At 39.9% G+C, this 27576-nt stretch overlaps 1 protein-coding gene across 1 annotated transcript; it reads left to right on the top strand.

The window, feature by feature from the left end:
* Window positions 1-27576, top strand: LOC101742777 (uncharacterized). Its single transcript, XM_004924431.5, has 2 exons — window positions 1-195; window positions 23662-27576. Exons 1-2 carry the CDS (start codon window positions 172-174, stop codon window positions 24400-24402), a joined length of 765 nt encoding a protein of 254 aa, XP_004924488.1. The 5' UTR covers window positions 1-171; the 3' UTR covers window positions 24403-27576.

Genomic DNA, 27576 nt, shown 5'->3' with positions numbered 1-27576 from the left:
CGAACGTTGTGTCCGCGGCGGCCGGTCGCTTGGAGCGTGGAGCGCCGCTCGCCTCAGTCAGCGCTCGGCTTCCACTCTGTACGCTTGTGTTAGTGACGCCGTGCTGTGACAAATTGACAGTTGTGATCGTGAACGAGTGATGTTTTCGTGTCGGAACTATGGTGTATCCTCATGAAAATGTGGAGTGATTTTCAGGTTAGTGCTACATTTATATCAGTCTTAAACGTTCTGTAACTATTTTCAAATTATATAATAAATTCAAACTTTGTTAATAAAAATATTCTCTTCTTTATATTAACTTTTTAATAAATTTGATTTCTACTTATGTAAGTAATATTTAGCCCGCCAAAATTAGAATTGGCTTTTGAGTGCATTTTCAAAAAAAAAAATTAAGTTTAATGTTATCGACTTAAGATTGAAACAATGACAATTTGATATATTGAATGGAAGGTAGATTCAATAAATATTTAGGTTCAGTTAGACCTTCTTGATTAAATTAAAAAAGAGTAAACTTCATTTAATGTGTTTGTCATTTGACTTTACTTCTTCGTGTATCACTGGTGATACCGATATTCTTATTTCTTTGTTAGACGTGCCTTTAAATAAGTAGTAGACAACAAAACAAATCGTACAGAAACAACGAGTAGGTATATTCTTTTCTTCCGTATCGTTAGATTTAGGCAACGTGCAAAATTCGTAAACGTGCTACCGTTCGCATATTTAATTATAAATCGTGAATATTTTCTATATTTTCCTCAAAAAATATTCGGAAACTGTGAGCGCGCCTTTTTTGAATCTGACAGTTGGGCTCGTTTCCGGCGACCTGTCAAATGCCATGTGATAGATAGAAGGGCGCATTCGACGGAGTTTTAAATCAAAGCGCGGTATTCGGAATCTCGATAACTGCACGACGTTCGAGGCTCGAGGCAAGCGAGACTCGTCAGAGAAATAAGTACGTTATGCCCGTCTCGCTCTGGCGCGTGCAGCCGTCTCGCTCTCTGGCGGCGGGTGTTTTTGTGTCGAGGCGGGTTTTTTGTGAACGTTGCGTTGCGAGGCTGGCGCTCGCTCGACTCGACCGACTCTACATTAATTATAGCAGAGTTGGCTCGCCATCCACACACAACGCGAACGCACATTACTTTCTATATTCCTTACGTTATTACGGACTATTTAAAACAAAACCAACCATTTTCAGACCTTTTAAGACTTTTATGATACATTTAAAGTTTAGATTTTTAATAAAATATGTTGATGTAAGCTTAGTCTTTTCCAACGTCATCTTTGTTCTAAGAACATTGTTTCTGATATCGTTAGTGGAACCTGAGTAGGAGTTAGATCACTGTTCGTTTTAATACGCGGTCCGGTAGGCAGCGCGTGTAAAGCGTTAGGGCGCGTTGCCATGGCGACGGCTAGGGCGCCCCGCCCAGCACCAGCCCCCTGCGCCTCCTTCGAACAACTTATCGAGATTTAGTTTATTCCTTGCATGGAATCGCTAATGTTAACACGGATCCACGGAGAACGCTTATCGCTTCGTCACGCAACTGTTGAAAATATACCTAGCTCGACAAATTCCACACTACACTTGATGTTTCGCCAATCAAATTATGCTAAAACTAGGAAAAGTACTCTTTTGATAGAATGCAGTATACATTGAGCGTTGTCATTATAACGGCAATATACAAAAACAATATTTTTATCTACTAAACCAATCGGACATTGTATTTCTATCGATAACGAGAAATTTCGACTAGAAGATCTAGAAGTGAGTCCAGTCGTAGTCGTAAGGATTACGAAGGATAGGGATAGGATAAGGATAAGGCTAGGAAGAATAGCATTCTACTTAATTCCCTACTAGCTCAACCCTAATTTTAGTACGGGTATTAATACATGTTGACAACCCTGAAGCTATCATCATCCTTTCTGTTTCTAGCACGAATCTACCATGCGTTCCCGTTAAGTTAGTATATTTTGATTCCGATGCATATCGGGCTTCGAAGTCATGTCCCAGCGTAACCGCTTAACAACAGTTGAGTCGTACGCTCATCACCCGGCCTACGCCAAAAAATCTAAGCGTATATAAAGAAAGATAAGAGTTTCCAATTAATTATCGATATATCTAAAGGAGAATCAAAGTCTTTTGATTAGGTACTTTAAAAACAATATAATAATATCAAGGTACGATAAGAGAAAAAAATCAAGGATACTATTTTAAAATCCGGGAAAGTCTTGATAAAATACAAAGTTTCGTTAACCACACTTATAAATTTATAACCACTTAACATAAGGTCTTAAATTCGAAAATTTCAGTTCTTTAAATAAGTTATTGTAATGATTTAGTTCGTTTTGATGAATTAAAAAAAAATGTTATTACAATATTCAATACTGAATCTAAATTATTTTCAAATTCACACAATAAAGAACAATCAAATACGACCCAGCCTTTAGAAGGAGTTCACTAACATACACACGGTCAGAAGCAGAATTATACATATTTAGATTTTATTAAAACATTTAAGTAGCAATATATATTCTGTAAAAGTAACTAATTTTTACGTCAGCGCCTCAACACTTATCGGTGTGTCTATCGAGAAATGAGATTATTCCTGTATTGACATCCCAAAATCTTGGTCCAGTATTCATATAGAACTTACCCAACTAGTATTATAATTAGGGAGAGAATTCTGAATAGGGAGATGATCGGTACTAACAACCAGTACTAATGATTGGGTTCAGTCTTCGACTTAATGTCCCAGAGTGGGAGTTTCACTCGACATCTACATATCTACCTAATCATCATCATCATCATCATCATCAGCTTTTATCTGCCCACTGCTGGACATAGGCCTTCCCCAATGCCTTCCACATAATGCGGTCCTCCGCCTTCCGCATCCAACGACTTCCCGCCTTACCTACCTAATGTATCTAATAAATTGGTAGTCACTTAAATAGACCGTGAATTAGTCTATCCATCTACAGCATTTTTTCTTGAACATCCAAAAACAACCGCCTTCGAAACAACTGATCTATCTATGTATCGAATAAATTGATAATCACTTAACACTTAAATAGACCGTGAATTAGTCTATCCATCTACAGCAATTTTTCTTGAACACCCGAAAACAGCCGCCTTCGGAACAGCTGAAAATAAAAATGAGACAAACTTTAAAAGCTTCGTCGCTATCACGAAGCCTCACCCGAAACCACGTGTTCAAAGTTTGTATGCAAAGTGAGGATGTTTGTAAACCGTAGGCCTATCCCCGCGGGTGGGGGTGGAACAGGGTGCAGCGGAACTTGTTGCAGTCACGTGCACCCCCAAGGAACTATTCGCAAACTATCGCACTTCAAATATATACAACGAAAACAGATTCTCTTCAACTTACCGTAGTTTTAAGTTTTGCGATGTTTTAAGCTGTTTTCTTTTTAGAATATACTCAATGTTACGTCTAACACGTTTTTAAATACGTATTAAAATGACATAAGTAGATTTACGGTTACAGGATTTTAAACCTTTGTACTCCTTGATTAAGTACAATTGCAAAAGCACACTGTGTGTGAGACGCACATTGTCTTTATTATCGAAATGAGTTTAAGAAATAGTAACAACCCATCAACGTATAGTCTGAAATAAAAATCCTATTGGTATTGGTAGTACGCAAACACAATTTTTTATGTCCTTAAAATGAATTTTGATTGAGCCAACTTTAATTATAGCATTTAGATTGTGTATAAATAGCTTAACTTACATTTAAAGTCAAGTTAACGATAAGTTATTGAGAATTAATTTTACTTTACATACTATTTAATGAACAGAGAAGTTTTAAGGTTTACGGCCTTGTTAAAAGTATGTATTTTTACTCAGCTTTAAGCTTCCAGTTTACTTTGCTACTGTAAGAGTTACGTGTATAATCAACACCGCGAACAGTGTTCGTATTTAGGAAATCAATTATTAGGTATACCATATAGAACAGTAGTTTCAAGATTAGCGTGGTCATTGTAAGAAGTGCAGGAAACACATGCTACGATGCTTGTATACAATTCATGCCATTATCATTGAATAAATAGTAAAAGTAAATTACTTTGAAACAACATAGTAACGGTGTTATTAACCTCTGTAATGAATAATCTAATACTTGGCTGTCTTAACATAAAAAAAAAGTTCGCGTTATACAAAAATAATGTTCGAATCATAATGATAAGGCAATTTATGTATGAAACAAGGTCGACTTTGTTTATTTTCCGTTTTACGGGGGATTCGCTTGCTAGTTGCTAGTGACGGATTGTAATCGCATTGCTACGGTCGTGTTTTGTTATTAATAAAACTACAAAAACACACTTCGAGAAACGCCGAGATGTTGCCGTCGGTCTCGCGCGCCACAACCAATAATCACATCACGTAATAATAACATTTTTTATTACATGTTTGCCGTTAAATTCGCGTTCGCGACGTAAACAATCGACCACGTGGAGTAAAAGCAATAGTACACTCGTAAACAAATGAATGAATTAGCCATAGCGCCGCATATCGGTGAAGACACGCATAATAATCGCTTTTATGCAAACGAGCCTAATTATGTAAAGCATTATGAAGTGCGGCGGCGTGTTTTGACATACGCTAACGACCAATTATATGTTCATTGTGTGCCTCGGTGAACTTGAGAGACATTATAATAATATAGGCCATCGACACGTCGCGTGAATGTCGTGCCTTGTCACAACACCTGTTTAGAAAAAAAAATAGATGCGGACGAATGTCAGGTGCAACGGATACTCTGTACAAATGATAAAGTCATATGTTAACTATAGGCTTTAGAACTTATACCTCAAGATGGGTGGCGTATTTACGTTGTAGATGTCTAAGCGATCCAATAACCACTTAACTCCAAGTGGTCTGCGATCTCGTCCACCCATCTAAGCAATAAAAAAATAAAAAATAGCTATCCGATTATATATTTACAAGTGTCGTATTTAATATATTTTGTAAGGCTATGCGCGTTCTGCCTAAATTCTTTTAGCTATTGTCGAAGCAATGTACCTATGTACGTGGTAAATAAAAAGAATAAGTTTACCGTCTATCTACCTGCGTTATCAAACAGATTTTGTTTATCGGATTACATTATCGTATTTCAATGTCTGATATTGGAAAATTCATATTATAATAGCACACCGATGTGATTTAAATTGAACAATGTAAATAATACTACCGTATACAAAAATACTCAAATTAGCGGTAATACTTTAATACTCAAAGTAACGGTAGGCAGTGGCTTGGCTCTGCCCCTAGCGTTGCTGAAGTCCATGGGCGACGGTAACCACTCACCATCAGGTGGGCCGTATGCTCGTCTGCCTACAAGGGCAATAAAAAAAAAATATAGCGTGAAATACTGAAATAATTTAGACCTTTCACAATCAAAACAGAAACGAGAACACGACGACAATAATAAAATGTTTGGCATTCGCAAAGTGTCTCCCGATTCTGATCCAAATATATTCGAGTGTTCCGAATCTTGTCCGACCCAATTACGTGTTGCTATAAAACAATATCTGTGTTGTTGAACTCTCTCGCATTTTCATACAAGCTATACTAATAAAAACAATACCGCATTTCTGAACACGGACGCGCCCGCCAAAACCGGAGACGACTCCGCCAATAATTTATGTAAATTCACCTCATTGTATAAGAGAATAGTTTATTGCAATCGGTTTACTGACGGTCAAGTTCACAGTTCCGGCAGAGCTTGTATGATCCACTACTACGATAAAACAATTGAACGTGGAGATATTTTCCACTACCTGATTTGTCGGACCGTATCTTCCGATAGCGCTGTGATAAGGCGCTCTTTATATGAAAGGCGTCTAAACAAAATATGATTCAAATATATTCGAATAAGTCCTGTACACAATTTAATAGCTGTCACAGCATAGATTACGAGATTTTGGTTTTGTAAAATTCAATGTTTACAAACAAAAATTTACTACGCGCGGCAAAGTAGCGTAAAATCGTGTTTCTAATTATGATAATAGCTTTATTAAATAGCGCTACAAATCTATTTCGTAGGTTAAAGCCATTAATCACTTATGAATGAATGTTATTATTATACGGCGACCGGTCAACGATATCGGCGCGTTTTAAACGTAATTCTATAATCATAAGTTTGACGCATGGCGGGATGACGGTTCCGAGTCGGAAGTGGGCAGCTAGAGGCGGCGACGCCGGCGCAACATAACGTGTAAACGCGCCGATAATTACGTAACAATGTTTTGACATTCAACAACAACGACACATTTAGCTCGGTCATTAAGTGGATCAATGAACTTGAGCCGTTTGTTGTGTACCGAGTTACGCAACGATCGGCATTTGAGTGAGATTAATGCGCGCGGATTATGGCACGCGATACATTTCAATTTACGTTCCGATTCATTCATGACTCGAGATAATGACGACATACTTGTTCCGCTCATTTACGTTTTACCTTTGCTTGTCGTCGTTTACGTACGTGTAACATGCTCTGGCGTAGTCTGTCATGTGAGAGTGTTTCGGTTATTAACTGACATTCATATTGCAAATTACATTCCAGTGCCGTAGTTCTGCGATTGAATCATATCCATCTTGTTTATTTGTAAACACGTGTGAACGCGTTACGTCACAATGAAGATCGCTATTAGGCGAAGTTTGAGTAGGTACAAGACGCAGGGGTGAAGGGTGTGTATATCTTCACCCATTGACGGTTGAAACGTCCCGCGACACTTTCACTGCTCCGTTATTGCAGCTACTACGCGCCTACTGTGCAGCCGGGGGTGACGACGGCCGAAGAGGGCCCTGCCACCCCGTTGCATTCACCCCTCGGCCCCTCTCGTTTAGGGCACCGCTTACACTGGGGTGCATAGTATACAAATTGAAGGCAACAATCTACGTAGGTACTCAGTTCTATGCAAAATCTTAAACGTCCGTAACAATGAACGTAACGGCGATATTATCTCAAGTGTAAACTCAGCGAGTGCCCCGTCGGGTCTAAGTGGGACAATGTCAACGGCGAGGGCTCTGTATTATTTGCGTAGACACGTGTGTGTCTCGGCCGAGGAACGCCGGCCTGAGTGACAAGTGCTCGTAAGTCGTGACGGAAGTTTGTAAACAGCGCCGGCCTTGCTCCCGGACGCGGCCCGTTGCATCCGCGCACTCGCTCACCGCTCGCCTTCACGTACAAACGAACCGCTTCACTAATATTATATTTCGTTTTATGAATGAAATCCGACCCCTAATCGAGCGTAACAATCGATTTGATTCATATCTATGAATTACGACAGGTAGATTACTAGAATCGCTACACACAGAACGATCACGTGCCGAGTTCCGAAGATCGTACACAAAAAGCGCAGTTTTTTTGTTTGGTATCGATAAGTGATTCGATTGGATGGATTCGAATGAGCGTCGGAATGTGCAAAGCGCTGAGACTGATGCGTCTAGTCTGTGCTCGGGTGCGGGAGTGTCGGTGATTGATGGCCGATAGATAGTCGCGGCCGACATTGAACCCGTCCCGCGTGCACTGCACAGCCACAGTAAATATACATCTACACGGAGTTCCGGTCGTGACGTCGCACCCGTGACGTCCGCCCCGTTCCCTCGCTGACGTCGCGCCTACGTAATACATTTATTACACTTTTTTGTTTACACTATAAAACTCTACTTACATTGTTATTGTTTTGCGGGGTCATCGCCTTATCTCTTTATTGCTTTATGGATCGTTTGTTTGGGTGCCACCTGTGTTTTAGAATTTGTATGAATGGCTCGTCCTTGCATAACAAACTGTATTGAGTTTGAATCGATCTCGTAATACTGAAAATAAGTGTACCTATATAAATACATATTTTGTGCGATCGGAATATAATTTAATAATCATTGTGCTGTAAAAGTAACTTAACTATTCTCAACTGGAATTATCGAAACATATTTGTTGAGTGTTTATTTATTAAGATAAGTAGAATATTAGCGAAATAGGGAATCGTCGGAGAGTGTAACGCTCTTGGGACTAATCTTCTAAGTGCGTTCGGAAGGCAGAGAACGGCAGCAACCGGCGGGTGGTTCATTAAAAATTCATTCTTATTCGTTCCTCTCGGATGTAGGCAGCCACAGAGGGAGGCTTACCACCATCAACTCTAGCATAAACCGATCCTCAGTTTGAAATTTACTAACATTTATCATTGAAAATAATTTGAAATAATGACTTACAAAGTACTAAGGCGTTTGTGTAATTATCGTTTCGTCACAATTTTATTTTGGTGGCATTAACCTCAGATCTTCCTATTCTAATGAAAAACGGTTAATTTTTTTTTTGTGTGTGTATAATTGGATAATTACAGTAATGTAGTTGCGAGAGTGTGGGTTTCGACATACATATTTTCTCGTGGGGAGACGAGTGGGCTGCCACCGTCTCATCCCATACGATTCTCCGTCGAGTCCGCTACCACGAGTTTCTCGAACAAGACTCGATAACGAATGTAATAAACTTATTTACTGTAGGGATCGTTGTATTGTTCAATATTCCTGGAAGTACGCTACACTATTCAAATCATAGTGGAAAACTTCTTTTGTACGAGTATAAGAAAACAGTTTTTATTTTTTTCTAGATCACAAAAGATACACAATCGATCAGTTTTCTAGTTAAAATTAGTTGTTCAGTAACTTCTGTTGTAACAATGTAACTTATAACAATGAAAATGAAGTACTTCAGTAACACGTTTAATTGATATAAAAGTTTTCATCATATATGTTGTATAAAGTAAAAAAAAAATTATCATTCGAGTTCTTGTGTTAAGGGCGAAACATTGAGGGGTCCACCCCCGCATACAGCCCAACCCCCGTCCTAATCTCCTTTAGTCCCCCTGTGGGCTTGAACTCGTGACGTCACCACTTAAGGGTTTTTATTTTGGCTGTGAAAAAGCGACAATGATTTTCATTTAAAACTCGATAACTATAAATTTGTATATGCATAATATCAAATTACGGTAGGTAATTTCGGTAGGCAGCGGCTTGGCTCTGCCCCTGGCATTGCTGAAGTCAATGGGCGACGGTAACCACTCACCATCAGGTGGGCGTAAGGGCAATAAAAAAAAAAGACATTCACAAATTAAAGTTTACAAACGAAGTAATTACTTGAAGCACAAATCGAGATATCGTTTTAAACGTGATATGATCGGTCGTAAACGAGACGAGATTTTTTTTATGATAACTGCCCTAAACCGGTCCGCGAGGAAGCTGCGCGCACATCAATCACAAATCAGCTGATCGGTGAGTAGGCCGTTTTCCTTTTCATCTTGCACTCGATTTAATTAATCGGTCGCCGCGGGCGGCATGTGCCTCAGCCGACTAACCGCTGAACTAAACCCTCTATAAACTACTACATTTATCAACGTGATCAGATTATGAATGAGTCGTGTTTGTGAGTATCGTAATACACTTCCGACTCTCGTCTTGTACTTAATGTCATCGTAACCTGTCTTATCGTTTATCACAAAAAAATAATTCTCTCGTGACCAAAGATGTAATAACAACACCTGTTGTTATTAAAAATAAAGAAGCGTCCGTTCTTATACCTTTGTACTTCTATGGAGGGTAGCTACTTTGATATAATTATTATCTTTTATTAACAATTCCGTAGAAATAATCCCGGATGAGCCTCGCTGTAACTAGTCCTAAACGTGTGAATTATATGCCGGTATTGTTGATTGTAGTATATCAATTTCGGGTATAGGAATTTTTGGTGACTGGAAGACTGTCGAGCATCACCAGAAATAAATCGAGAGCATAGATGTGAGGGGGGATTGGTAACTGCTCCAACGCCTGCGGAGTAGACCTAACAAAGGCATCTGCTTCGCGAATGCCCTATATCAGAAGCGTTCTCTCAAATGTCAACAAGTACATGTTTTTATTAATTGGAAAATCAGCGCAAGAACGCCTACAATACATATAAACAAACCTACAAACATAAAATTAATTTGTAAAATCACGTTTCTCTAAGTTTACTTGGAATAAAAATATGCGCTTGTTTTTTTTCTTTCGAAGTGCATGTTGAGTAAGAGAACGTGGCGGCAGAGGGCAATACGTATCGCTCCGGTACGGCTGTGTGTATTTCTCAGACCAGCCGCTGTGTTGCAACGGCGTTTGGCAACGACGAAGGTATTTCTGCGTGGAGTAGCAGCGCTCTCACGTCGACGGCATATGCGTGTGCTGCGCGTGTGTGTGTGTGACGTCAATGCGCCACTTTCTCTACACTTTCGTCGTTGTTTGTGCGCTAAAAAAACGTTGGTCGAGAACTATGAAGAGCTAAAGCGATGCGACGTTGCACGCTTCGTCGCATGAGACTCGCGTCGCGCGTGCATATAACCGGCGTGCTCGACTGTGCATCATCGGAGAAACCACTCTCGCTAACTAATATACAAGATGGCTAAAACCGTATCCATCTAATACCACGTCTAGAAGACTTCGTGTCAAATTCGTTTGCACAAAGCAAACTATAAATGCTAATATTTCGTTCAAACACACCACGTCAACACGAAGGCTCGACTCCGTGGAGTGTATGCGCTGTTCGTATTTTTATCAGCGGCGAATAATTCGCGCTTTAATTCGCTTCGAAATATCGAACAAGTAAAATCCATTCGTAGCCGTCGAGCGGCTGTCTAATTAAGCTATGTCATAGACTCTTCGAAGGCTCTATTACGAGCCGCCTCCAAACTTAGAGTGGACTATAGCATTTGGTATTCAATCAGAGTTTGTTGCCAGCGAAGAATGGATTTTATGCGTGGGTAGTAAGGACGATAACGCGAGGGCAGAGCGAAATTCAGCTCGCTCAGTGTGACAATTACGGCGATGCGGCCCGCCCCGCGCCGCCTCAATCGATAGGCCTACAGGCGCGGAGCGGGGGCGGCGCCGGTCATTACTTATGCAAAGCAGTACTGGCAAAGCACCAGCTACCGACCCTCACCACCACGTTCATTACCAGCAGACCACGCTGCCATCTCAGACCGGCTTGACCTTAGACGTCGATTTATTGACCGCTAATGCGAAAATGGATGCAGATTCAAAATAAAAGTTAGAAGTTGATACAAAAGTTGATTCGTAGTTGTAAAGAGTAGAGAGACCCTAATCTGTCAGTCGGCAATGAGCTAACGGAACCGGGGCTCATAGCTGGAAAGCCCCTATGGTTTTTCTTTGTCCGCTCCCTTCGCAGCAAGCCCTTCGACTATGTTACAAAAGGGTCACCCCTGACTTTTGTACACGCAGAGTATTCAACTGACATTCATTTGCTGTACAGAAAAAATCTAAAATTATTAAAATAGGATTTTAAAAATGACAACTTAAATCTAAATGTAACAATTTTCAATAAACAAAGAAAATCTGTTGAATATAATGACTGGGATGTCTACTTCGGACGACATCTATGTTTTGTCTCCCTTTGTCTTTTCTTTTATTTTAATTAACGTTCTATTCGTTCTTAATATCACGCTCACAAATCATTCAATGCCTAGATTATTTTTAATATACTTTAAGAAACTAAACTCGTCTCATGAACGAGACCAGCGTCGTTCTAACTCAGCGAGAGCATTCGCATAAAGTTTTCGAGAGAAAACTCATTCCCGCGCTTTATAACCTCTGAGTTTCCATACCGTAATGGGGAGGGGTCTTTATATAAGCCCTCGCCGCCCGCCGCTCCCCACAATCCCCTCTGACTCTTGTACATAATATGCTTGTTTCATACTGAAAAGCTAACTTTGGAGCAAATGACGTTGGACTGGAGTCTGCAGCGACTTTTTTTCTTTTAGGTGCATCAGTTAGTGGGGAAGATTCTAATTCGAGTGTTTGCTGTTCACATTCGCTTCTTTGTTTAGAACTCGTGAACTCACTCATAACGTATTTAAGCACGATGTTCTCTCGAATTTGTTTCTTTTTCTAAATAAAACTAGGGGAAGATGTCGATCATATTTTCAATTGAACGTTCATAAGTTACGAAGCAATATCGATCATTTATTGTTGAACGAAATATTCAGAAGTACCCTGTTTAATGTAGTGATAGTTTATCGAAGAAATATATTGATAATTACAAATGATTGTTAAAACGTAGTCCTAATATAATAATTACTCCTTGAATATGTGTAGCAAGTGTGCAATGGTTCCTATCGGTTATCGCGATTTACCAGCGTTATCAGCCTTCAAGGTGACGGCGCGATGTAATGATTGCGCGCGCTCTCTGATATCGTCCACAATTATTAAGTGCGACTTCTTCTGATGCCAAAATATTAATCGTAATTGTTGAACACGACAGTTCTGTGCTTGAAAAAGAAAAAAAATAAAGTCGCATCTGTATTCTCTGTAGAAAGCCATAGCTCAATGCTAACTTATCTTTCAAATTTTTTTTTGCTTAGTTGGGTGCACGAGCTCACAGCCCACCTGTTAAGTGGTTACTGGAGCCCATAGACATCTACAACGTAAATGCGCCACCCATCTTGAGACATAAGTTCTAAGGTCTCAGTATAGTTAGAACAGCTGCTCCAGCCTTCGAACCGAAACGCATTACTGCTTCACGGCAGAAATAGGCAAGGTAGTGTGTACCTACCCGTGCGGACTCATAGGAGGTCCTACCACCAGTCTTTCAAATTCTGGTAAATTACAGTACAAATTTGAATTTGGTATAGTAATTTTATATTAAATTGAATAAAACATACCGTCATTTGAGCGAGTAAAAACAAACTTATCGGACAAGTTTTCATTTGGACGCAACTCCCGCGCAATTACTTATAATATCACCACGGCCACGTGCTCGGCTGACGTTAACAAAGTTTCGCGGGGATGAAGAGAAAACTTTGTGACATGTGAGCGGTAGATACTTACAATATGTGATACCCTCCCCGCCGCGAGTTGAACCCGCTGACGACGCCGCCGCCGCCGTGACTCAGCGGCGCCCTCGTGCGACGTCGCCCCGTCTGCCTCCACATAAAATTTATACCCACCCTCCCAGATCATTACATTTACTCTAACTAAATTCAGCCTTATTTGGGAGGCGGTAAGAACCAATTTCGTGACTCCGGGAGCAGCAAGACAAAGAAGCCGCACCAATTTCACCGAAAACAAACTCTAACTCTAGAGAGATATAGCTGGTAATTTATGTGACGACGCTCACATGCTAGGAAAACGCAGCAGTGACGTCATAAAATGTATTAGTTCTCCAATTTGGTTATCTTAACATTATCAATGCCAATGACGGGTATTTATTTTTGAAAACTATTATTAAAATAAACAGGTTATAATCACGATTTATGTTGAAATAAAAAATTAAAAAAAAACACCTGAAATACTACAAAAATTCATTTTAGGAAAAGTGTTCTTTTTGGAAAGTCTTAAAATTTACCACATCAAAAATATGTTTTAGAAAATATTCTAGGTACCATGTAGAAGTGATCCCTGTCGGTATCTTTGCTAATTCCCTAACCGACGCAAGGTGGCGCGTCTAGAGAGCGTGTGCTCTCTCATCTCCTTAATTCGTCCTTCGCCACAACCCCCTTAATTCTCCCTTGTAGCAATGCCACGAGGGAGGCGCTCACTCTCTCGTTAACCCGAGTTCGCCTCCCTTATTTATGCCGGGTGGTGTTTGGGCGCAGGGCGGTTTGGGGAGGCTCTATCGACGTCCGTGTACGTACTGTCTATGTGCTGGTGAATTAAGAGCGAGTCGGCTTTCATTTCGCTAAAGCTTGCACGGCTGTGTGTTCGTCTTTCAGTCGAGTCGGTGTAGTGTGCTTCTCCTACACGAGGCGCTCTCGACTCTAAGACGAGGGGATAAGGTCACGAGCCCCGTGCTCGGTTCGCTCCGCCTGTTTTCAGTATTTTATAACTTCAGAGGGCGAGGAGGCAACTGAGTTTTTGCGAGTGGAAGGACTTTACTTTTTTTTTTAGCAAATGTTTTTTTCTGTATTAGTTTGCTTAGACATTGCAGAGATAATGGACAGAGCAAACGAATCTCTCGAAGAACATACAAATGTTTTAAATTCCAAACATTTATGTGTATCAGATACGACTGCAGAGTTGCGACTGAATAGAAACTTAGTTTGAAGTAGGCGCTGTCTGAAACTATTTCGCGAAGTTTACAGGAGGGCTGGGGTGCAGTGGGTGGCTCTAAGTCTACGCACAGCGTCTTCGGAGAAAGTGAAATTTAGCACAAGTTCGAAGAAATACAACCGTAGACGGTGCTACCTCACCCTACCGAACTTTCAGGGTGGAGCTCCGCGATCGCGGCTTACAACAATTAAGTTTATTCGTTCGCAGATTTCTATTATAACAACAAAAAAGTTACATGTTGAATAAAAATAGATTATCGTTTGTTTGCGTATAAACTGCACATCGGTACGTTTTTCTTTTCTAAAAAACTTAACTCGTTAACAATTACTTAAATTCGTTTTTGGAAAGTTGAAACTAGTCTTCTCGAAGTGTAACACAAAAACATTATGTATGTTCAGATATAATTCTTGAAGCAATGACCGCCGTTATGTCTTTTGTTACTTTTCATCTTTACGTAAGTATGTTTCGTCGATATTAGATTTTAATTTTTTATAGTCACTGCACTCTTCCAATTGTTCAGTGATAAGCGTGATTGCTAGTGACTATAGATGGTTGAATGACCTTTAGTAAGGTGTCGGTTTCGGGCAGGTTATTTAGTGCGGAGGTAGGGGGTGGCCCGGGCTGCGGCCCCGGGTCGCCCGGCAACGGCAACTGGGTCACTCTGGGCTGCCCCACCACCGCCCCCCAATTATGTACACGCTCGTTACTGGACACGCGTTTTTCAATCACATCCATATTTAATTGGGCATCACAAAACCGGGAAATATGTTTGTGTTTTGTTTTATGCGGAGCTTTGTATAATATTAGAAAAGGCCTTGTGCATTTTGGTGTCGATATAGAGATACCCGTAACTTTAAGCGTTGAAAAAGTGATCTGAGTTTCTATATTAGGTTACGTTGACATATTTCATTCCGTACTTAAAAAGTAGCGGCTCGGATTGAGATACGAAAAGTTAAGCTGTAGTTTACATGATGCACTTATTTCCGGAACTCCTTACAAGACAGAGCCTAACTTGTTGCATGAATGCATCGTGAGGGTGCGGGGGTGAGGCGAAGGGGGCGCGGCGTCGCGGGGGGGCGTCTTCATAGTGAATGGGCGCGAGATGTCGTGGCCGGCCACCACGTGCTCGTATGGAGATGCCTCCATTGATAACCGTGACCTCGCCCTTAACGCCGCCTCTCGATGACGCCCGCATACATTTCAGACGAGCCTCCGCACTCATGCACCTTCACCTTCCAGAAATTTAACAAATGTCTTTGTAAACGTCACAAAAATGAACTTAGCGAGCTTAAGATCCTCGAAAATAAGACTGCCCGCTTAAGATTGTCATCTTGTGTCCAATGTTGAATAATATGCGATGCAAAACTCTCAATTGGACCGATTTGGTATGGTTGTGGTGTAAGTGCATAATAAAGCACAAAAGAAGGTGTGGTAACAGCTGACAATATAATGAACGAAACTGAGAACAATTCTCTTTTGTTAATTACCTTCACGGGGTCGGTAGTGGTAGGCAATTAGCATTTAGTATGGTCGGCGCGGAACGGGCGGGCGCATAGCAAGTGCAGCCTTGACATTGACCGCGGCTCGCCCTAATGTCGTCGTATCGATTGTCGGAATGCGAACAAAACCATCTCCGACCGACAAATAATAATAGTGTCGAAGCGATGAATGGGCACATTAGTGAGCGGCGCGGGCGGCGGCGGCGAGTCATTACGCGCCCCCATTAATCACTGCAACAATCGGCCGATATCTCGCTATTTACAAACGCGGGAGCACGTGTTCGACGCTCGTACTACGCCGAGTGTATTGACCCATTTAGATAGCTCGACCTTCGCGCGGCCATTGTGAGCGAAAAACATAAAAATAAGTTTATTGCGGCGTCGTTATGCGTATCGGTGCGGCGCGGTCCCGGCCGTCACGCTCACGCCGCCCAACAGCTGATCGCTACGTGACATTTTTATTTTATTCGCTCACTTCCGGGGATTCTCCGAGATACGTGCCGGTGACGTCATTATCTGCCCGCGTACGCCCGCTTTCTCTGATTTATTTTCACAAATACGTCGCGTATCTTCACACCCTGTTCACTTAAGGTCGATCTCTGCCATGCGACGGCTATGTACCGTAAATCCATGTCGACTATCCCGGATTAAAATGTTATTTATAATAATGCAAAATCAAGAACGATTTTATACAAGTAATTTTTCAACATGCCATTAAAATGGGCTTTAGAATACGAATTGCTGCAATTGTAGTGTTGAAAATACAAGACGAAGCCAAAAAAATAGTGATATTTTTATGTAGAAAATCTGTTGATTTTCAAGGGTGTTTAAATTTTAAATTCGCTAGTCTGAGATTACTTCCGGAATCATCAAAACGTATTAAAGTTTTGATTCACTCAGTGACTGACTATTAAATGTTCAGGCTAAGTGATTACGACTTAGAATGCTGATATTTTCATAACTCCTTATAAAAATAACAACAATTCTCATGCGGCTTAATTGGAGCAGGAATTCACACTCAAATGTTTATTAGGGTAAATCGCCAATCAGATTGAGCATATCTAACAAAAGTTTAAAATATATTATTCGCTAAAACATTTCACCTGTGTCTGCAACTGATATAATAAATACCAGACAATTATATTGGAAGCGACAGGAATCTTAGGCAATACCTATTCTACTTTTAGTGTCAAACCTATGCCAGTTTTTTTATTTGATATCCAAGTGACAGTCCAGCTTAGAGGACCGGCTGCATTTTACCAACACCTGAGCCACGAGCTCGTCTGACCATTAGTGCCAAAAATCCGGATCTAAGAACAAATAACATAGCTAGCCACGCGGCGCTGGTCCGACATTCCGATCTCGGCGTTCGGGGAAGCGTGCGTCATCTCTCTCGGCAAAAACTACAAAATTTTCCCTTTCATTGCATTGAGCCGCGCACCACTGCGCACTGCAATAAACACATAGCGCCACATCTTGCACTCGCCGCGCACTCTGTAAACAATACCTTTCGGGAATTCCCTCCGTTTTTTATGTGTCGGATTGCATTCCTGAGGGATTCCTTTTGTTTGCCTTTCAACGGTTTATTTTTTTCGTCCGCATCTCGGAATTCTTCACGCTATTGACACTTGCATAACGCACGCATAGATTACGCTCTAACAATGCCCATTCATAAGTAAGTTTACTATAACACTAGAGTGGTTATTTATGTATTTCTTCTCTGTCGAGTTATCATGTCTTTTACCATTCGTAATTTATTTTTTGTAACGGTCCTAAGAAACAGATAGCATTTCTTCAAAAATAACTAAAATATAAATTAAGTACGTATGTACATAGAATATTGATGCGTATGATGGTAATTTATGACAAAAATAAATTCTCTTGAAACTATAATGTTACACAATTATACCGTAATTTTACATATACGAGTTGGTATCGGCGTACAAATAAATTTCCTATGAATAAACGAGATAAAAACAAATCTCAAAATAATACATCAGACGATATCAAAGTGAAAAAACGAGATTAAAATGAAATTTTAAAGTGGCAAAGGCGTCGAATAAAAAGCTCGCGGCAGAGAAGCCCGGTGAGGTGCGCAAGCGACGGGCCACCAAACAGGATGTGGGACTGGTTGTGCACACACAGACGTACTGTGTGTAGATACACACACGCACACATGCGCCAACGGCCTCGCCGCTCGCCACTCGCCGCGCCGCTCACGGAAATGTGCGCCGATCAGGGCTGCTATTACACTAATATTTTTGTAACTAAATTATTTCGTCTTTGATTAACAAGTACATCCAACAACAACTGGTGGTAGGACCTCTTGTGAGTCCGCACGGGTAGGTACCACCACCCTGCCTATTTCTGCCGTGGAGCAGTAATGCGTTTCGGTTTGAAGGGTGGGGCAGCCGTTGTAACTATACTGAGATCTTAGAACTTATATCTCAAGGTGGGTGACGTATTTACGTCGTAGATATCTATAGGCTCCAGTAACCACTTAAAACAGGTGGGCTGTGAGCTCGTACACTCATATAAGCAATTAAAAAAAACCCAGCTTTGTACTAATTTGTAGGAATAAGAAACGTAAGATCACATTTAAATTAGGCGTCTCATATCATCAATATTATTACATTTCATCACTTACTAATTATGATTAGCTGTTTTGAACTTATGCCGCCTTTTCCTAGCAAAGCTTCAAAGATGATTATTTCCTTCGTTTCTTAGCAAAATACTTAAAGAGTGCATTCTTCGTAAAATAGAACTATAGGGTGCAGGCAAATTTATTTACGCAATAAATATAATAGTATATAATAATAGAATTTTTATGTAACTTCCTAGGGAGGTAAATATTTTTTTATAAACCTTTTTCAGCTAACCCACAAGAGGAGTATCAGATTGAAGAGCGAGAAAGAACTAAAGTTTGTTAATAGAATAGAATAGTCATGCAAATGTTGATATAACAATTCAAATACGCATTCTTCTAATTATTAGCAAACATATTATAATAAAAATGTAAATGGTATTAGTACTGAAAATGTCTTACTTATTGCGTAGACAGTTGAACTCACGGCCCACCTGGTGTTCATTGGTTATCAGAGCTCATAGACATCATTTAAAATATATATAAAAATGAATTGCTGTTCGTTAGTCTCGCTAAAACTCGAGAACGGCTGGACCGATTTGGCTAATTTTGGTCTTGAATTATTTGTGGAAGCCCAGAGAAGGTTTAAAAGGTAGACAAATATGAAAATGCTCGGAATTCAATAAAAATAACAATTGTATTTTTCCTCGGATGTGTCCCCCGTCGGACGGATTCCTTTTGTTTGTTTTAAGTTTATTTTATACAAAAGTTTAGGTCTTTTATTTATCGACTGAGGCACTACGAAGTCTGCCGGGTCAGCTAGTTTAAAATAATGTAGACGGGTGGTGACCCTGCAGACTTGCTACGGTTGCTTTCGTCGCTTTGCGAATAAACTATACGCCCGCTGTTTGGCCACTTCTGCTTCTGCCTTCAGAATTTTTTAACTAATAAACTTAGTTTTCATTATTAAAATAACCGAAGTCAATTGAAAAATGAGTTTTTATTGTTTTTTCTTTCGAATTACCTGCTGCCTTTTTGCGTTTAAGCTGAACTCATTTGATTTCGAGTCATGACTTGTAAGCAGTTTAAATTTTCGCTTCTGATCTAGCCTAAATTATAGAAGAAAAAATTTGCCTTGTTGAGAAGACTAATCTAGCACAGTACCTTGTTTTATACATACATGCACTTTATCTGATCACATCTCACACAGTTTTTACTTTATTTCGATCATTTATGAAACTGTCTAAAGTAAATTATCTAAGAAAAAGACAGTGCGTAACTATTTCTCGATTACGCCATGACTATTATTTTTAAGCCCGCCATATACTGGATTACGTAATTAATACCAATTAAGTTGAATTTAAAGCTATATGCTTGTAGGTAACTCAACAAAATAAAAAGACGTCACACAGATGACGTACACGCGCTTATTCTTTCACAAAAATGTTACTCTGTACGTTCATGTGACCTATTTATTGCTCCACTCCATAATGAAATGTTTATTTTTAATAAACATAACCGTGAAAATTATCCGTGAGCAATTATTTCGCTAATTCAGATCTATAAGATTTAACTAGGTATCCTACCAACAAAAAAAATCCATTTGATGTATGCGGTGTGCATGTAATTTTGGTAACAATAAAATGTCTACCAATTTTGAAAATATTGAGATACGAAATACTACATCAAAATACTAAGCTTTTTGTTAATTTTCCCTTTAACGTTAGTAAAAAATTATAATTTATCCAGAGTATTATTACCCTACGGTTTGTTAGTTATTTTATAACGTTGTTCGGTGTGGAGCGTAGGTAGCTGTAGCGCTAGATAGAAGCGGCCGCTACGCGATATTATTATAGGATGCGCGTGTGTGAGTGTATGCACGTGCACAACGTGCTCGCACACTGGCGCGACGCCCTCCCCGCCCGCGCCTCTCCCCGGCGACCCTCGTCGCTCGACTCGCCTGTGCCGTATTTTACTGTGAGGCAATATCGTTGCCGTGCCACCCGTTCGTTCTTCACAATGCCATAGAAAGTCTCCGTTCGACTCGCCTCGCCGACCGAACTTTTCCTACCATCTCGAGCGAGAGGGGCCATTATTACACCGCTACATTAGATTCTTCGACATTTGTGAGTCTCATCATACTCGATACGTATACTGAGTTTCATTATAAATGTTATTTGAAATGAACAATAAGCACAAACATTTTCCCGTTCGAGTACAAACGTTTTCAAAATGCCGCACATTCGAGACTTGTGATAAAATAAACGTCAGACGTTTCCAAGTTTCTAGCGGAGAGAACGAGCGACGCGCTGCGCATCAGAAAAAGAACTTTACGACAAGATTAGAAAGAGCGTACGGAGCGGCAACGTCGCGAAGCCGCGTTCCAAAGGCGCGGAGCGGCAACGTCGGGCGCCAACGTCATTTACTAAATTTATTTTCATGAGCGCCAGCGCTGGCGACGACACCGCTACATACAGACTATTAAAGCCAACGGCACCGCGTGATATCTGCACGACTCTTCGAATTATCTAGTTCTGCATTATACAGAGACTGGTATGCTTGATAGTTTTCTAGCTCTAATCAACTAAATATGCTGGAATAAGCACACAATGGAGCGACACGTTTTCCATAGAGTGATAAAGGGTGACGCAAAACGATTATTTGCAGCGTTACGATGAGTAGTCGCTGAGTCAACGCAACGCCACGGAGCTCGCTGTCAAGTGACCGTCACGCTATACAATAATTTTACTGTGTAGTTATAAAGACTGACCTGGTACTTGGAGTTGCTTAAGAAATTTAGTTAGGCTCGTTAGGCTTATAAAAATAAGAGACTATAGACTTTGACGTTAGCTAAAAAACAGATTATGCATTTTATGGTTATAGTATAATCGGTGTTTTATAAAGCGTACATAATAGCACATGTAATCGTCAACTCTTAAGTACATACATAGAGTTCTTCGAAGACGCATGTGCCGGTTAATTGCAGCGCAGGTGCGGAGGCATCTGCCGCCTGCTGGACGTCGACTTTACTATTTTATTGTAAGGGCTTGCATTGCCGGACGACTTGACTGCTGTCCAGAACAATGTGCAATTAGGTACATTCCAAAAATCGTGTTTCTACTTTTAGTTTGCTTAATCTATCTACTCTTAATCTATGGGAAACTTAATCTAGTATAATTTAGGTGCAAGATCTTTCGAGGCCAATCAATTAATAGGTTACCTTTAAAACAATCACACATTGTCAATTGTACTAAGTATTTTTGTAAATAAAACTTATTAATCACTCAATAAATTAAAATGGTCTTGTATTTGATATTAAACATAATTTGTTGTATAATGCCTAAAATTTTGGTCATACAAAACGCTTAAAGCTTTTTGCGCTGTTTTGTTCAAAGAATTCATAGGTAGCGGTGAAATCTCTTAACTGCATTAGGAATCACGAACGTATACCTGAGTTGGGTCCTGAACATAGGGGTTGCGCTCCGGGAGAGCTTTGTACCCCAAAAAAAAAACTGAGAAGGGTCGGAAAGAACATAATAGAGATCCGACTTGGGTCTCACCCTACCAGGTACCTCATTTCGGCGCCCATATGCCAGCATCAGCAGTGCGATGCATTTTTTTGAATGCAAAGAAATGATAGAGTAGTAATTTTGTATCACACTGTCATTTGGTAAAGACAAATAAAAAGCTACAGTTAGTATCGACATACAGACTAGGTAGTAGAGACTTAGAACAAGAATGTAGAAAATATTTGGTATAGATGACGAAAGTACCAGCGAATTACGGTACTTCGAAAGCGCTGTACCGGCTTCGACCGAACATACCACACCCGAACCTGCTGTTTGCCGACACACCGTTTTCAGCCTTTTGACCGTTAATTTAATAACTATATTCGCATGGACGCAATTAATCCAGATGCATCGACTGATAGATCTTGATCCTTTGAAAATCATCGGTACTGGTTGGTAGTTGTAAAACATTATTTTAATTTTTACAGTAAGCAAACTTACTTATCACATATTCTTAAGGTTCTGCACTCTTATCTTTCTTCATATGAACTTGAACTATGCAAAATCTGAGAAATTTTTACATTGTTCGTCCTTCACGTAACGATTGATTGACGAATAGAACGAATTGAAATCTAAAACTGTTATTTAGTGAAAAAAATAAAAAGAAAACCAGTTCATAGTTGTTGTCCCATTCTTTACTAATGAATCGAACAAGTGCGTGCCAGACAACAACAAATCGAGGATTTTTTAAAAATCGATATTAACCCACACAATTAAAGTTCAAAATATATCGTAAACACTTATAATTTCTTAATTTCAATACACTTTCGTAACACGATTTACAGCAATCTTCCAAAATTTAATAGTGCAAATATATCAGCAGTTTTTTTTTCGCAATTTGGCTACGGGTTTCTAAAAAACATTTGATAGACAAACATTATTATAATGTTTCTTTAATGTATTTATTTTATTTTATTACGAAAAAAATATAGTATTCTCTTGTGTTATGAATACTGATGTACTGTTTCCGATCGTAAATCGAAACTAGCTCTAGTACAGTAGTCAACGCGACTAGCCACTAGACCAACTGATACAGTCGAAGCAAAACTACGAGATTCTTTTTAAATTAAATTTTCTTTGTGTTGGATTTGTTAATAGAAAAAGATTAACTATTTTATCTTTGCTTATTTTTTATAGACCGAATATAAACTTCTTTAGTCTAAATTATAAGAACACAATAATGATTAAAGTTCAAAACAAATCGATCATTCATCATAAGTCATTGTCATTTTTATATTACTAGCGATCTAATCAGAACAGGTTGAATTGTAAGCTTAAAGTACCGGAATCTTTAGTAGTTTTATTTCACGAAACTGAGACTTTAGTAGTGTTTGCCTAAAGTGATTGTACATAAACAAGCACTGTTTACAACAGTCGCGTGCTTTCGGAAACTGGTAATGTGTATGGGAAAAATTGTAGAGGAATAAGACTATTTTTTTTAATTTCAACATTTCCCTTTTTGTCCTTGTTAGTATTTCATATTTGTGTTTATTATTTATTTATATTACTTTCAAATTTGCCTACGTTAAAAGTTATTGATGTACATTATTTCTATAGACCCAATAAATAATGTCGAACTATTTACGATTCATAAAACAAACTTATAATATTACTAAAGGAAAATTTGATATGGTACGGGGTTATTCCACGAAGTACGAAAATAATTTTGATTGTTTGTAATTTGGATTGAATTGTCGAGTATGCAGTATATCAAGTAATGCACAATGACTCTATCCATTTTTAATTTGTATTATGATTCAAAGTTCCATTCTGTATACAACAGTAAATGGTGAATACTACCATTTAGATGTGGCGTTTTATAATCTTATTTGACATTAATTTTGTTCCATTAATTGATAATTACTTTTAAAAACTTGAAGTTAAAATGTTGTATTTATCCAATTGCAGGGCTCGGGCGGCGGTTGCGGCGCCAAAAGGCGTGCCGGCTCCCCGTGCGAGGGCGGCGGCAAAGTCGCGCGCTGGGAGGACTCCATAGCGCGACTCGAGGCCGTGGCCGCCGGCGCTGGCGGCGGAGACTGCTGGCGAACCGAGGAGGAGGAGAGGCGCGCATGTCGCAGGCGCTGGTGCGGCGGCTGGTGCGGAGCGCACGACACCATCCGTGCCGAGAACGGCAAGTCTTACTTGGAGTTGGGCGGTGCTGCCGCTCGCGCCTGCTGCGACGGTCGCGCGGCCGGTCGCTGTGCTTCTCGACGCTGCTACCGCGAGAGACGTTTCAAAATGATGAACTTGTGTGCTTTGAAGTTGGCCAGATTACGCCAAACCGCGGACCCTTCTTTGAGACGATCCGTGCTAGTGTGCAATACCCTGCGAGGCATCGAAAGGGAGATGGAGAGGGAGAGTGTGGAAGAAGCACCGTTCGAACCGGTCGGGTGCGCCGGAGGCAACGTGAGTCGTTGCGAGCTGCTGAGCGCGCGAGACCCGGCCGCCGGACGAGCCACCCCGTTTCCCGCGCCAGCCGCCCCCGACCGAGACTCGGGCTACGGCGACGAGGAGCAGCGCACGATCGACTGGGGCTCGGTGCTGAGCCTGTCGTCGCGGTCGGCGCTGGACCCGCCCGAAGACGCGTGGCCCGACGACTGGGGCTGGAGCGAGGACAGCTTTGTGCGGCTACTGGTGCCGACGAGTTAGTGGTTGTCGCGCGGGCAGGAGTGGCCCGCGCCCCCCTGAGCGCCTGTGATACGCCGAGCTGAGGGCGGCGGAGCGGCCGGCCCTGTGCTGCAGGCGCCGAGCCGACGCGACGCACGCACGCACGCACTAGTTAGTATTATGTAATTGCAAAAGGGAAGGTGCTAGCTTCGGACGTGACGCTGGACTTGAAAGCGAGCCGAGTTATTTTTGATAGTTTTATTTCGTTTAAGTGATTCCGAACTGAAAACTAGTGACTTAACCGATGACGTTATTATCGTTTGATGAGACTCGGGTGTTTAAAATTTTGTTGAAATTATTATGTAATTAATTAGGTGAATAGTATATTTATTATTTCGTTGAAACAAAAACGTGATAGTTTGAAATTATTTCTGTCTTGGGATTTTCATTGAACAACGATGTTAACTTTAAAATAATTAATTTTAATCCGATTATGTTGAGACAGAAACTTAAATCGTCGGGGTGGACTCATCGGTGAAACTGCCCATAGCTCAGCTCATTTTAATATTGCCAATGATGAGGACACTTCGACGAATAAGATTTCAAATAAAAGACAAAAATACTAAAGTAAATGTGTGGACAATGTACCGAACGTTTGACAAAAGCGGCTCAATGTTGCGCGCTGCCGCTGCTCCAACTATGTAGATTTAAAACGACGAACAAATGTAAGCCAGTTAGTTCCTTGGTACTTAACTTGTGATGTACTTTCATAATCAGCTGTTCGTCTATGGCGGCATGTACTGTACGTCAATTAAAGAAGCCTTACAACCGCTACTATGAAAGTATGAGCATGTGAAATTTGGAATTTAAAAAAAAATCGCGACAAATTCGTGGCGAATCGTACTTAAAACCCTCCTACTACTGTCGGAATTGAAATCTTAAATTGTGATCCGGTTGCCTTTCAATGAACTGTTTATTACATTTTAAGCTCGTAGACTAAGCACTTTTTTATTGAAGCTTACGCCGTTCAGTCAAACGATACATTCTCACGAAGCTATTTATTTATAGAACACTAAATAAACAGTTCCTAATAATTAATAAAACAAATATACAAAACGATAATTTATTTGCAAGTTTTTTACGAAACATTTATTGAAGGGCATCCGATTATTTTATTTTTAGAACATTAATAATTCAATAGCATTATTTCTCCGATTCATGATAATATATGTCGACAATATAATTTTGTTAATGTACTGAAAATCTGTTGTTTCTGCTGTGGATAGAAAATTTTAAAGATACCAATTTAAAAATAAATGTGAAATATCAGAACGTGTTCTGGTTCTGTGATTCGTAATAAATGGTTGTCGGACGCGGAAACTATGAATGAATCGAGCACCACGCGGACCTGAGGTCCTGGACTCATGAAATAATTTAATAAATTTAATTCGACTGATAACGTATTAGTTGTTCGATTGTATATCGGAAGCTGCGGGCCGCTCTCCGCGTGGAAGCGGGACCGCATGGACCAAACATACCCTAGCTCGACATTACAATAGAACAAAGTACAAATTTCAATGATATTCATTAGTGCTCAGGCGCATGTTTGTCCACAGTCGTCAATTACTTAAATATTTGAATTGTGATTCGGTAGCTAATGAGAGAAAATTCTATGTTCTTAAATTAAGTGTACATAGTATATTATATGGAGATGGGCATTATGGCCGGGTGATCGCGGCCGTTTGTAAATATATTATGTAAATTAATAATTTTATCGATATCGATGTGGTATGACGGGCGGCAGCTCTGTTCCGTTGGGCCCCGAAGCCGACCCGCACTTCGTCTTGTATAAGGTGACCTCTATTCTGTCCAATACACTCAACAAGTACACGTTTTAAAAGTTGCATTTTAATAATTAAGATGTCACAAAATTTAATCGCCAGTACAGACTAATAGAATACATCGAGGTTTAGCTATTAATTTTGGGTTCTAAACTCGCGATGCACTGATCAAGTGTATCGGCTCAATACGTTTTATTTCTTGTAGCATACTGTTTTGTTAAAGGTGTCCGCACGGTTGGTTGTGAAGATTTACTTAAGTAAGTTAGGGACTTTTCGGCGACTGTTCTGTGTCACGAATTTGTACTAAAAGTTTGTAGCGAAAAATGTTTATTTTGCGTTTTTGTCGTATTTAATATTCGACCTGAGAGATTGAGTCGGTTCGAAACTTTAAAATAATTTGTAAAAAGTTTTTCTATTTTGTTATTATTATAAATTTTTTTTTTTTTTTCGAATACAATACGACAAAAATGTAATTCGTCCCGTGTGCTTGCAAATATAATGTACAAAATACTTATCCTGTCATTTTCGTCGTTACACTCGCCTGACCCTCGAAATTATATTCATTTGCCGGAATAGGACTTGTCGAGATTAATAAGTCAACCTTTTTTCTAATTCAATAATCTTATTGTTGTAAATTTTTGTAAAAAATCGATCGTTGAGCACTTGTTTGTATCTTTATTGAAATACTATTAAAGGCTTGCACACACTTCGTCCACTGTTCTCAAATTTGAATTCACTAACAAGTTACGAGTCTTATTGGATCGTTGCACCAGTTGCAACGTGCGCGGTCCTTAAAACAAAAGTTATGATCTCGTTCAAATCGCGAAGACCACGCTGCGAGGCGCGGTCGCATAGTAAACTCAACCAGTCATTGTTAAGAGTTCGAATTTTTCGTCTAATTCCGTCTAATGATTCGAAGTCGCGCGACTTTCAAAGAAATTTTCGCGACCGCTCACTCCCATACGTAACTCGGATCTTCGAATAAACGTGTCCTCATTAAGGTCTCTCATTGCCATTGGTTACCAAAAATGACAGGAGTTTATAATTAAAATTAATGTGAATATATATTGTCAAAGAATACTCTCGTTAGATGATTGTGAAACGGATTTTGGGCGAGCTCATAAAGCACATCGAATTGTTAATATGTTTCCGTTGAGGGATACGTTCGAAATCGTTTCTGTTATTGTCTAATGTACGATAATGTAATTGTAATATAATTTTAAGCCGTTGTGTCGAAAATAACAAGAACAGGAATAATTTTGTAAAACAATGGCACAAAGAATGAACATAAAATATTATATATATATATATATTATAGAAACAGAAATGTGGCTATAAGAGCAATTTTTATAATAAATATTTACTGTTGAAGAAA

This window comes from Bombyx mori, chromosome 25 (genome assembly GCF_030269925.1).
Source record: "Bombyx mori chromosome 25, ASM3026992v2".
In the NCBI taxonomy this organism is placed as follows: domain Eukaryota; kingdom Metazoa; phylum Arthropoda; class Insecta; order Lepidoptera; family Bombycidae; genus Bombyx; species Bombyx mori.
This window is presented reverse-complemented; position numbering and strand designations above follow the sequence as displayed.